Source organism: Orbicella faveolata, unplaced genomic scaffold (assembly GCF_042242905.1).
Source record: "Orbicella faveolata isolate gen_17 unplaced genomic scaffold, um_ofav_v1 contig_47, whole genome shotgun sequence".
Taxonomy (NCBI): domain Eukaryota; kingdom Metazoa; phylum Cnidaria; class Anthozoa; order Scleractinia; family Merulinidae; genus Orbicella; species Orbicella faveolata.
The window spans coordinates 8871085-8884836 of NW_028301577.1; the positions used below are offsets into that span (position 1 = coordinate 8871085).

The 13752-nt window shown below is 37.0% G+C and overlaps 2 protein-coding genes across 3 annotated transcripts; one reads left to right on the forward strand and one right to left on the reverse strand.

Moving 5' to 3' along the window:
* The first annotated feature begins 357 nt into the window (after nt 1–357).
* LOC110052611 (developmentally-regulated GTP-binding protein 1-like) lies at nt 358–13752 on the forward strand. Of its 2 annotated transcripts, XM_020758755.2 has the most exons (11): nt 359–485; nt 561–681; nt 1719–1763; nt 8128–8328; nt 8671–8770; nt 9116–9185; nt 9364–9494; nt 9902–10069; nt 11151–11273; nt 11917–12012; nt 12799–13752. In XM_020758755.2, exons 1-11 carry the CDS (start codon nt 447–449, stop codon nt 12803–12805), a joined length of 1101 nt encoding a protein of 366 aa, XP_020614414.1. In that variant the 5' UTR covers nt 359–446; the 3' UTR covers nt 12806–13752. The 2 variants fall into 2 exon arrangements, with proteins under 2 accessions (XP_089135397.1, XP_020614414.1); XM_089279271.1 differs by lacking the exon at nt 12799–13752 and having other exon boundaries at nt 358–485; nt 11917–12016.
* LOC149097028 (uncharacterized) lies at nt 6788–8076 on the reverse strand. Its single transcript, XM_089279272.1, has one exon. The coding sequence runs from the start codon at nt 7995–7997 to the stop codon at nt 7053–7055; it is 945 nt and encodes a 314-aa protein (XP_089135398.1). The 5' UTR covers nt 7998–8076; the 3' UTR covers nt 6788–7052.

The window sequence follows — 13752 nt, forward strand, 5'->3', positions numbered from 1 at the left end:
CAATGTAGGATAGCCAAAAATTCAAGATAAGTGGCGTGGTATAGATTCCGGCGGAGAGATACAGGTACAGATGGTCCAGAGGAGGGTGGGCGCAAATCGAGATCGAAAATCGCCAAATGGTTCTCTCAATTTCTTGTCTTTGGTATACATTTGAAGATTATGGAATATTCCATTATTGCTTCCATTTTAGGGTGTAGAAGAGCAACCCTTTCCAAAGGATCCAAGCGCTGGATTCTTATCACGTGGGTGGTACCGCAAGCGGTCGTCCCGTTTCATTTCGTTCTCATTTCATTTTGTGTAATTGTCAGCCGGAACGCGAACATGAAAAATACTTGTCAGCGGTTTTCCGTGTTGCCGGTACACATATCATATATAGTACCAGCTCACGTGTATGGAGAGAAAAATCAGAGATTTGTGTTTCCTCTACTATTTTCGCGTGTTTCATCATGGGCATCCTTGAAAAAATCGCGGAAATAGAAAGCGAGGTGTTTATCTTGTGTCTTATTTACAAATCGTCTCTCAGTTAAGTCTTAGACGTGCGTTATTTCGATCAATTGCAGATGGCGCGAACACAGAAGAACAAGGCGACAGCCCACCATCTTGGATTGTTAAAAGCACGACTGGCCAAGTTACGAAGGGAGCTGATCACACCAAAAGGCGGAGGGGGTGCGACAGGAGAGGGTTAGTGTCATGTTCGATCGCTTATGGTCAATACGAAGCGGAATCGCCTGATTCATCTCAGTATTTTGAGAGACGGTGATCATGTTGTAATCAACACGTAAGCTTATTTATACAGTGTAAGGGACACGAACGTGAACACTTAACATTTTTTGATGACTATAGGATAAAAGCTCTTCATGTAACGTATAATGTTAGCATTTTTAAAGTGTAAAAGCACTAAATACTCTTCTTAAAAGAAGTACCCGCATTCTATGGTCACTAAAAACATGTACAAAAAAAATATCAAACTGTGTTCGCGGTTCGAGTGTCCTCGCTGTAAAAGCTAAGCAACACATTTTTATCTTAGCGATTTTCTCCCACTCTTTATTTCTCTATTTAACAGCAGAAAAAGGTACGAGGTATTCTGAGGAGCAGTAGAGACCGGTTTTCGAGGCCTCTGTTCCTTACCCCTAATGGGGAGGTTTTGACTGCCTATCCTACCCCCATGATTTTCTGGGTTACAATAGGAAACTTTCAGATTTTTGACCCTGTTTATGTGATTTGACGTTAAATGGAATTTGATAGGAAAGTGTTTGTTGAATTGATGTTGTGGCAGGATTTTTTTTTTTCTTGTGGCAGGGGGGGGGGGGTTGGGTTTGACCTTTTGGAAGTTTATGTGCCCTGGCAGTCTTTTTTTTTTTTTTTTTGAAAGCACCCCTCCTTCCATAATACCTGAAATGTTCCTAAATGTGCCAGCTGTAGTAAGCTTATATTCAGCTTGGAGTCATACTTTTGGAAACAGCATGGTAATCAATATTGTTAGATGTTTGCCATTGAGGTTCTTTTTCAGAAAGTGTGCTACCCTTATTGGGAGAAATGTGATTTTTTTTTTACCAAGTAACTTGAGATACTGATACTCATTAACGTCTTCCTCATATTTCTATCATGCTTAACGTACATGTACACACTGTAATACTATCAAATTTCCTTTTTGTTGAAGTTCATTTAGAAGCAGATTTCGCACAACTTACTTAAGTTACCTTTCTGTAATTCTACAGGTTTTGATGTTGCAAAGACTGGGGATGCTAGAATAGGTTTTGTTGGTAAGTCAGGTGAAACCCTTCTGAAAAACAATGTCTGCTTGTACCAAATGGCTCAAGAACCTTGTCACTGCTCAAAATTCCATGCATTCTGATGTGTGCCATGTAAGCATTAATAATCCAGTCTCAAGCTCAAAGTATTATTGTGCCACTATGATCATGATGGTTTTTTCGGTGGTAGTTCTGAAAACTATGTTAGGGGATTGGATCTGTCCCAGTCTGAGAGATTATATTATGAGCCAAGTGACTCATTTAAATACTGTTCAGCACTCAACCCCAGTGACCTCAGCCATGAATGAAGTAACTACAGAAGTATTTTACGCCCACTAGATGGGACACTAGTCCATTGCAGGAACCCCGCAGTGTTTTTGCTGGTTGTACTGACAGTTTGCTGATATGTAGTCAAACTCCTAGTTGTTGGCTGAGAATGGAAATATGGATTTGAAAAACGTTTTCCCATGACTTCTCCTAGAAATACTTCAACAAACTGTTATTTAAAAAGAGCAAAGAGAATTTTGTTACAGATATTGTGGGTCATGGCATCCGTGGTTGAGTGTCAATCGATACCCTCAATTGATTCCCTCAATCAACGTCTCGATCAATACTCCATCAACACTCTATTGACATTTTGATCAACAATCGGTCAATAGTAGGCCAAGTGTGGGTGGACACACTCGTATGAATCGATCAGAACTTAGTTGACTCTCGACAGAATGTCAACTGAGATGTTGATGGAGTGTCGATCAAGTGTCAACCAAAGTGTTGATGGAGTGTCGGTCGAGTATCGATGGAGGGTTGATCGAGGGTATCAATGGAGGGTATTGATCGACACTTGACCATGGATGCCTTTAGTACACATTTTTTTTTTTTTTGTAATTTTTATTTTTTTTCAACATTTTGGGTTATAATACATACAATACAACACAAGACATAACACTAGTTACAATACTTACAATACGTCATAACTACAATAGATTACATACAACAAATTATAATTACTAATCGTAGCCTAATTATACCTAAAGAATATACAATGCGTTGTTTACAATAGTGCAGCTACCCAAATACAGAAAAAAAAAAAAAAAAAAAAAAAGAAAGTAAGTTAGTGACATGCTGAGAAGGAGAAATTACAAATTAAGCTCAACTATTATTAAGAGATGGCATTAGTTTTTCCCACTTTTTGTAATGTTTATAAAGTTGGTTATTTTTGGTAGCTATTTTTTTTTCAATGTAATAAACGGTTTTTGTCTTTGCTAAAAATATTGTTAATGTTGGTTTAATTTTATTTAATTTACATTTATAAATAAAAAACTTTCCTAGCAGTATCAAGTGATTCAGGATAATAAAGTCTTCGTTGTTGTTGAACACTCCAAACAATATATTTTCAAATGTCAAAGTGTCCAAAGATACATTCTGGTTTGAAAGCCAAGAAGAAAAAGCCCGCCAGAAGTCTTTTGTTGTATCACAATAAAAGAGCAAATGTTCGAGGGACTCGACCTCTTTCAAACAAAAGGTGCACATTGGTGATTCAATCATTTTAAAACGGAATAACCTCTCATTTGTGAAAATTATATCGTTTAATAATTTATATTGGAACTCTCTAATTTTTGTTTCAAGTGTGACAGTGAATGGTAAAGAATAAATTTTTTTCCAGTCTTCTATAACCTCTGGATATTTGTCCTTCAACTTCCTTTTGGCGGTTGGAGGAGTTTGTTTCTTTGTTTTAAATCCTTTATACAAAAGTTTTGAAGAGGCTTTTAACAGATCCGATTTGGTTTCGTCGATATAAATATACACTGTATCCAAATGCTGTTGAGGATATAGTTGCTGATGTTGAATATGTGATTCTTTGATAATTAATCTCCATTCTTTTGGTATGGCATCTACAATTCCTATTAATTTGAAGTACTGGATTGGAGATAGATTCGCTTCCAACACTTTAGGGCTTTCAAGAAATTTACCCGTATCGGATAACAAGTCACCAATTTTAACAATTCCTTTAGTAAACAAATGTTTTTCAAAAAGAGATTTTCCGTGTATCACAATATTCCTATTATTCCAAATAATTTGGTCTACAACATCCTCATAGGTGGCTACCTTGGATTTCTTTAAATTACGAAATGCCTCTAGACACTCTTTGTAGAATATTGGAAGATGAACCGGTAGTTTACTAGTTTCAAAATCACAGAACAGGATGAGTTTTCCACCTATATTTCCAAAAAAGAAATCATCTAAAATAGTTTTCCAAGTGCTGTTGCTCTCTCCTAGATACTTTTTTAAGGTCATCACTCTTTGAGCCGATATCATGGATTCAATATCAAGCATTTTTAGTCCTCCATTTTCAATATCATTGATAAGCGCGGTCCGTTTAATTTTATCGTTACCTTTCCAAATGAAACCGAAAATCAGTCTGTTTATCTCCTTGACAAGATCGTTTGATATTGAGATTGCAGTCGCTTTACTCAAAAATTTTGGAATAATGAAGGTCTTAACTATTTGAATCTTACCAATCAGGGTAAGACCCCTCCACTTCCACATACTCAGCGTTTTTTTAATAGATTTGAATATTGAGTCGAAGTTTGCTTTGTCTCGTGATGGTTTGTGATAGTCAAAAACGGTACCTAATATCTTGATTGATTTTCGCACTTTGTGAGTAAAGTCATTTTGTACTAGTTTATGTGGGCCGATACCAAAAACTTCTGTTTTATCGTCGTTAATTCGGAGACCAGAATGCAATGAAAAAACCTTTAAAGTTGTACAAAGTCGCGAATATGCATTTATGTCTTTTAGAAAACAAGTCATGTCATCTGCAAAAAGCGTGAGTTTGATCTCCACGTTTTTGACCATTATTCCTTGTATGGTTTTATCCTGCCTGATTTGACATGCGAGAACTTCCAAAGCTAAGATGAATAATAAAGGTGATAGAGGGTCACCTTGTCGTACACCACGATGGATACAGAAAAGATCTGTAGTAAAGCCGTTATTTAAGATACAGCTGGATATGTTTGTATAAAATGTTTTTACCCATTGTAAAAAATACGGTCCAAAATTGAATTTTTCCAATACTTTAAATAGATATGTATGGTCCAGAGAATCAAATGCCTTTTCAAAGTCAATTGCCATTAGAATACCTGTTGTATTTGTGAGTTTTGCCAATTCAAGTAAATCATCGATTGTTCTAACTGCATCAAATGTAGACCTTCCTTTGATAAAACCATTTTGATTATGGTGAATAAGTTCTGGCAGGATTGGCTCCAGCCTTCTAGCAAACGCTTTGGATGCAATTTTAACATCTACGTTGATCAGTGAGATAGGTCGCCAGTTCTTTATAAATCGTCTATCTTTATCTTTTTTCTCCAATAGGGTAATCATTGCCTGCTTTTGCGAAGTTGATAGTTGCCCGTGTTGGTGAGAGAAGTTTAGAGACTTTTCGAGATACTTTGCAACCACGTGCCAGAACGCCAAGTAAAATTCCACAGTTAAACCGTCACTTCCAGGTGTTTTGTTTTTCGGAAATGTCTTCAATGCTTCGTACAGTTCGGATCTAGTAAGTTGTTTATCTAAAGTCATTTTCTCTTCATCAGACAATTTTTTAGTATCCACTTCATTAAGGAAACGATCAATTGAATTCTCACCTAAATTATACGAGTCTCTATCATAGAGTTTTTCATAGAAATCATGAATCTCTTTCATTATTTCTTTTGGGTCTGTTATATATGAATCATTATTCACGGATAATTTCCGTATACATGTCTTTTTCTTTTTAGCACTTTCTAAATTTAAAAAATACTTGCTATTCTTTTCGCCCTCTTCATACCAACTCACCCGAGATCTTATGATTGCTCCTTGTGTTATATAATCATAATGGCGTTCGTATTCTGATTTGAGAACTTCTAAATCGCAGAGATTTTCAGCACTTGGGTGTTCGTCACATTTTCGCTGACACTCTTTTAGTCTAATTTCCAAATTTACCAGCTCTGACCTTCTCTCTTTTGCTTTCTTCTTACTATAACCAATCGTTTCATAGCGTATTTTATATTTTAAATAATCCCAGGTAACCCGCGGGTCTTCGATTTCTCTACTTTCGTCTACCCATTCACCGATTTTGTTTCTAATTAGGTCTACATATTCTTTATCTTCTGACAAACTTGCATTGAATTTCCAAAAAGACGGTCCATAGGTTGAGTTCTCTATACCATTAATGTACAACGTAATGGCGGAATGGTCCGATCTAATAGCAGGGATAATATCGACCTTATCAACCTCTTCCTGTATATTATTTGATATCAACCAATAATCTAACCGCCGTTGAATCATTGGAGTTTTCTGTCTCCAGGAGAAACGTTTTAATTTTGGGTTTCTGATTCTCCAGATGTCTATTAGGTCAAGAGAAAAACATAGATTTTCTATCTTTTTGGACGATTCTTTCAATTTTGGAGATCCTCCCGATCCATCCAAATCTGGGTCGCGGATAACATTAAAGTCACCACCTATTATTATTTTGCAATCAGTGTCAATTTCCAATTTGTCGAATTCGTTCTGTATTTCGTCGTAAAAGATGCATTGTTCGTTGGTCTTATTTGGCGCATAGATATTCAAAAATAAAAAAGATTGACCTTGAACAAGACCTTTTAGAATGATATACCGACCTAGATTATCTTGTTTACATACCTCAAATTTACAGTCAAGCCCTTCTTTGACTAGTGTTAAGACACCTCTGCTGTGTTCAGAACCATGACAAAAAAACAAGTCTCCTCTCCACTGGGATTTCCAGGTGTTTTCCACCTCGGATGTGCTGTAGGTCTCTTGTAGAAAAATTATATCAGCTTTATCCTTCATACACCAATGAAAAAGTGCTTTTCGTTTATCAAAAGATCTTATCCCCCGAACATTTAAGGATAGGATACCAAAATTTAAATTAAGTTTTGTAACTTTTTAAGGACATATTTAAGTGAAAAGGCGAGCAGTTGCAGAGAATGAGATAGTAATCTTTAGTAGATGAGCTAATGAAAAAATTTGCATGTCTCTTGAACAAGAAAAAGGTAAAACTAATTAATATTGAAAAGGAAAAAGAAACAAAAGAAAAACATTTATAACACCTACAACTACAATTGAACATGTATGTAAAACAGTAGCCAGCGATAAAAGCTGTTAATTGCGCTACTAATGGAATAGGTCTTGCACGCATTGCGCTAACTAGATGACACGCATGCAGCTCCATTTTTAAGAACAAGTGTGAATGAGGCTTACATGTTATGAATACCTAGATAGAGAGTTTATGTTCCAAAGAAATTAGAAGATTCGTATACCCTCAATAAAAAGTTTGTCCGGCTCTGATCTTTTGAAGAACGCCGATTTTCCGTCTTCTTTTGCTTTTTTGAACTTAGGCATTAATTCCTTTCTGCGGTCCACAATTTCTTTCGGAAGGTCTGGCGATATTCCGAAACCAGTTCCTTTCAGCTTTCTTGCACTTGACATGACTCGCTCTCTGTCGGAGTATCGCAAAAAACGTGCAATTATTGGTCTTGGTTTTTCTTGCGATGGGTCGCGCTTGCCAATGCGGTGCACTCGTTGATACTCAAAAGAATCCGCCTCGCTGATGTTAAGTTCCTTCTGTATAAAGCCAATTAACACCTCTTTGACATTTTCTTCTGAGAGGTGGAAAGATTCAGCAATGCCGTAGAAGCGAAGGTTTTCCCGTCTTTGATACACCTCCATATACAACTTCTCGTTTCTTAAGGCCTCGATCTTTCCCTTGAATTTGTTTTCGGTGTTTACTGTATTTTCTTGGATAGTTTGTTCCAGAAGCTTTACTTTCTTCTTTAAATTTTCTATCTCTGTATTTGCGAACGACATTCCTTCATCTAACACCTTCAGTTTTGTTGTGGCGTCCCTGCTGAAGCTTTCAAACTGCTCAGCTTTATCCTGTAACTTGTTAACCTTTCCATCGACCACTTTCACAAAACCCTCAAGGATGTCTAATTTCTTTTCCATGTTGTCTAACTTCTGCAGAACAAGGTCTAGCTTCGGCATTACAGAATTAGCCAACTCCACGGCAGCGGCGGTTTCGTCTTCTTCGCTCGATTGCACCGTGTCAGACATGTGCAACTTGATTTTGGCTTTCTTCTCCAACGGTGAAAGGGATTCTTCTTCCGACGAGTTGGATACACTTCTCCAAGTTGGCCCAGTTCTCTCTACATGAGTTTTTCGTCTGAACTTTTCTCCTTTTTCTGCCATGTAGAGGCCTCCATATACGAATTTTGAGCGGAGCTAGCAAAAACACGTCTATACTCTACCCATGCTCGGCCCAATCCCTGCCTTTGCCTTTAGTACACATGATCTGATATTGTTGCTGTTTTCTTTGCAGGATTCCCATCTGTTGGCAAATCAACACTGTTAACCAACTTAGCTGGTGTGTATTCAGAGGTTGCTGCCTATGAATTCACAACCCTTACTACTGTACCAGGTGTTATTCGGTACAAAGGAGCGAAAATCCAACTCCTTGATTTACCAGGGATTATTGAGGGTGCTAAGGATGGTAAAGGAAGAGGGCGACAGGTCATCGCAGGTGTGCTTATTGAACTTTTCACCTCATTATCATTATTATTATTATCATCATCATCATCATCTTTATTATTATTATTACTATTATTATTATTATTATTATTATTATTATTATTATACTTGATTTTGAATTATTTTGTTTGGTAGAGCCTTCGAAATTCTTTTTGGGTGGCACTTAAACTGGCTTTATAAGAATTTGACTGCTTCTTCATTTCTAACATCAGTTTGAGCTATGTTCTCTTATGATTCAAATAATTTGTCAAAAAGTATCCATACTGGCAGAGGTAGATAACCTGCAAGCACAGATGGATTTCATGTGTGTGTTTTCTTTCCATTTGCAAAACAGTTGCTAGAACCTGTAGCTTGATCTTCATTGTGCTTGATGTACTGAAACCACTGGGGCACAAGAGACTTATTGAATATGAACTTGAAGGGTTTGGAATAAGGTAACAATAAAAATCTTTTATAATTTATCTTCATTATCACTGAACATGATGATGATGATTTACATGATTGTGCAGTCTGCATACCAGAATCCTGAGGCTTATCACATGTTTAGAACTATGCCAGTTGTTTTGTAGCAAATGTAGAACTGTTCCAATACCCAGTCGAGAGTAAGTGTATTTAAAATGTTTCCTGCCTCCATGATTTATGAATTGTATTTGTTGCAGGCCAGTGAATAAGACCTTGAGGTTCAGAAGGCAATTTTTTGATACGACCATCTTGTTCTAGAGCCTTCTCTTATTTTTCTTTGTTCTCTTATTGACTTAATTGTTCCATGCTTTTATCAGGCTCAACAAGGAACCACCAAATATTACATTCAGAAAGAAAGAAAAGGGTGGAATTAATCTCCAAACTACAGTATGTATGAATATCACCTGAACCACTGTCATACTTGATCTGAATTTAATATTTCAACCAATTTTAGGTAATTCATGTAACATAACACTTTTTGCAAGAGCAGTGACCATTCACAATGCATGGGATCTGTAAAATATTTTTTAATTTGTAATATCCTTTTTTTGTTGCTATGTCACAGTGCACCCAATCAGAGCTGGACATTGACTCTGTGAGATCCATTTTAAGTGAATATCGCATTGCTAATGCCGACATCACCCTGAGATATGATGCCACCACTGATGATCTCATTGACGTCATTGAAGGAAACAGGTAAATAGTGGCAGCAGTACTTCTCTGAAATACATGTAGAGCTTTGTTGAGCATGGGTAAACCCTTGCATTTTGTACTGTGAATAGATGTTACAGTGCATTTCTTTCATTGATGACAGTTTCTCAAAGTGTTGTTCAGCTTACATGGACAGTAAGGATCAGTTAGGCCGATGTTGTGGCTGTCATATTACGTTCCTTTAGGAGCTAGGGTTATGCAACCTGCAAAATTGGACTTGCATCCCCAGTAAGATCACCAATAGCATATAATTTGCAGTTATGTTGCATTGAGAGGTTTGACCCTAAAACAGAAATTATTTAATATGATTTGAATGCCTTATTAGCTTAACGTCATTGGAAAAGGTAATTTATACCAAAAAATTATTAAATAAATCCTCTTTTGCTTTGCAGGGTTTACATTCCTTGCATCTATATCCTGAACAAAATTGATCAAATATCGATCGAAGAATTAGATTTAATCTACAGGATCCCACATGCTGTACCATTATCAGCTCACCACAAGTGGAACTTTGACGATCTGCTTGAAAAGACCTGGGAATATCTCAATCTCATAAGAATGTGAGTGGAAACTTTTAACTTAAAACATTTTCTATTAATAGCTTTCAGGATTTTGTTGATGTAAAGCCTGCACATGAGCCAAGTGGCCCATCAGGCTGGCACTTATCTCCAGTTTCCTTAGCATGAAGCGACTAGTAGTATTTCTACTCCCCCCTGGATGGGATGATAGTCCATCGCAGGGTTGCCCCCAGCATTAAATATGCTGATACCCATTTAATTTTATACTCCTGGGTGGAGAGAGACACTGTGAGAGTAAAGTGTCTGGCCCAAGAACACAACACAATGTCCCTGGCCAGGGTTTGAACCCAAACCCTATGATCTGTAGGCGAGCATACTAACCATGAGGCCACCGTGCCTCCACCAGTTTGTCATATTGGTGATAAATTTGGTACTGAACGTGACCAAATCAATGTACATGTAATATAATAATCATTAAATTATAATCTCTGGTTAACTCCCGTATTCCTTTCCTGAATTTAAAATGACTTTAAGTTAAAACATTCCCTGCCTTAGCTATAACACGCTTAATCACATTTGTAACAAAATTCTTGATCTTGATTGGATCCCCATGCGCTTATTTGTCACATAATCAGTGTGCAATCACTTGGGTGTCTAGTTACAGGTATCCAGCTGTAACCTTTTGTTATTGGATACCTGTAATTGGATACCTAATGTGACTCGCACATCAGTTACCTGCACTTTAATGGCTTCCTTCATAATGTTCTTTTAGTTACAGTTCACAAAACTTATAGAAAACACTATTGACTTTTTCACTCAAAAGGAATTCGTAAAAGACTGTTTTTTAATCTCCAAATTTGTTATTGGTACGATCTATTAGTACCTGGACCAAGTGGAGTGCAATTCAGTTCAATTCAATTAATCTTGCTTGTAATCTCAAATCAGTCTTGCGCTACACACTTCGTGTCTGATGTTGAAATAACTTGTGCAATTACTCCCTGAATTGTTCTCCACTCTATCCAAATACTACATGTATTACTAATCCCTTGGTGTCTCTGTTCAAGGCATAAGTGTCAAAACAGTATCAGATGGAGTTTTGAGAATTTTTTTCTGTCATTGCTAGATACACAAAGCCAAAAGGTCAGCTACCAGATTATGAGGCCCCTGTGGTGCTGAAAAATGGCCTTTCAAGTGTGGAGGATTTCTGTAACTCTCTACACAAGAGCATCATGAAAGAATTCAAACAGTAAGTCACTAGTCAAGAACACTTTGCTACTATTAAGTCACTTACATATGTATAACCATGCCAGAATTATAACTAGTAAGATTTCCTAAATTTCAGACTTATCACCCTCTAATTTCCCTGCACATAACATCGATTCATAAGTCATTATAAATCCAGTCTATTACAAACAAACAGGTGATTTATGGTTGAGGGAACCCTTGCATACATAGCCAGTTCTATTTATTAATATTAGCTCTTAATGATAATGTTATTATTATCTTTTAATTTGATTTTATTATCTACAGATTATTATTCAATTGTAATTTAAAGGTAAAACATGCCGGAAGAGAACATAATTTTGTATGAATGAATATCATGTAGAAAAATAAAGCTCGCATGGATGTATGAAGTTGGCAGGTGTGGTGCTCAAATGTTAAGTGTATTTCAATCAGGGCCAGGGAGGAGGGTATGAATGGGTACCTATGACTTCAATGCTGGGGGTAACTCTGATCTACAATGGACTACTGAAGCTTCCATCCAGCGGGGGAGAAGAAATTCCTCCACTCTCTTGAATTAACTCTAACTGGTGCAAGTGACGTTTCCTTGGTTATGTACTTGTACAACATGGAGAACTGGTATATTTATCAATCTTTACCCTTTACAGTGCATTAGTTTGGGGCTCTTCTGTAAAATTCAGTCCACAAAAAGTTGGTAAGGAGCATGTACTGCAAGATGAAGATGTGGTTCAAGTAGTGAAAAAGTAAGTAAATGTTTGGTTGTTTGATCACTCTGCAATCACCCTCAGATGTATCTGTTCACTTTAAAAAGAGGAAGAAGAGGCGGAAAAGTTTTAACCTTCCGCAGAATTTCTAATGCGGATATGCTATATAGATATTGAGTTGGGATCCCTGGCAAGTCATGTTAATTATGTGGTCTTCATTATGCTCTGAAAGACTGAAAGCAATACTATTATAGACAGCTGGTGAGAGAAACTAAGCCACTTGCGAGCGAGACAACTTAGCCAAACTTGCACTTTGCTACCTTGTGCTTTTTGCATTCATGTTTCAAGTGCCACTGAAATTTTTCTTGCTCTGAGCTCAGCGTTTGACCTAAACTTATGGACAAGTCTGATGGGTTATGCATCATAAGAGAAACTATTGGTAATGGCACAATTTGAATGATAGATGACTGCTAAAGCACCCAACAAAACCATCAGTAAATTGGTTTTATCAGTATGTCATTCAGCCACTGGGTTATGCTTGGACAATAATAGATTGTTTGACTGCTTTCCTTACTACATGTAAGGTTTCTGTCAACGTCGATACATGTAACTGGCTTGGAACCATATCCCTCGATGACCATCAGTGAAAAGAAACCTTGAGCATGGAAGCTTAATTTTATAGAAGTATGGTATTTTATGGACAAATGAAATGAAAGTTCCAAAGAAATAATGACTTGTACTGAGCTGTTCAGTATGTTATAAGCAATTAACATTCTGACTGAAAACTCAGAACAGAGATAACAAGATTGATTTTTTTTTTTGCAGGGTGTAAAAATGAAACATTGAAAGAAGTTTCAAATCCTTTTGAAGCAAACTGAGATGAAAGATCTGTCCAGAGATGTCATCATTGCAACAAGAGAATTAGACTAGACAGATCTATTCTGTGAAAAGCATTATGTCTTGTCGAAAGATGGCTTTGTAGTCAAAATGAATCATGTTATGAAAACTACATACATGTGCACGATGCAGTGTTAGATACCTGTACCTTTTTATCACATGCACCCTGTGAGGTTCAAAAATTAACTGGTGATATGATTGTTTTTTGCTTCTGCCAATGTTGATTACCATGGCAATCAACAAACCGTGAATAAATGAAAGAAAGAGAATGGATCAGGTCTACCAATCACAACCCACAGTCCTGGCATTTTGAGCCTGCTGAAATGAAGTACTGGTCACATTTTGATGTCATCTGTGATCTACTACTGAACAAATGCATGGCAACATGGAATTTATTTTTTAAGCTGACCCTTCAGTGTCTGTAGTGCATGATGAAGAATCATGAACCTGTGTTTCAAACATACTAGTATGTTGTTCTGCAATGTTCTCGGGGGAACCCCATATGAAAAGGACGAGGGTGCTCATTGGAAATTTTGAAAGAACCCCTAAGGGGTATCGAGATCCTGCTTTGAGGGCATGGTTTGAAATGTTTCACCCCTTAGAGTTACCAATTCCAAAACAACACATTACAGTGTATCTCCTGTCATATTTTTTCTGGCTCGATACCCTAAAAGGTACTGCAAAAGCTCCCACTGTGGACCTTTTGAGGCTGAGCACCCTAAGAGGTACCAAAACTGCTTGTGATGAGTTCCCTGTTCTTTTCATATGAGTCCCTTTGCCCCCTGGAATCAGTTCTAAGGTTTGACTGGGTTCACACAAGCTGACAAAATAAGCAAGGAAGCGAGCTTAAAATAAAATAATTTGTAAAAAATAAAAAAAAAA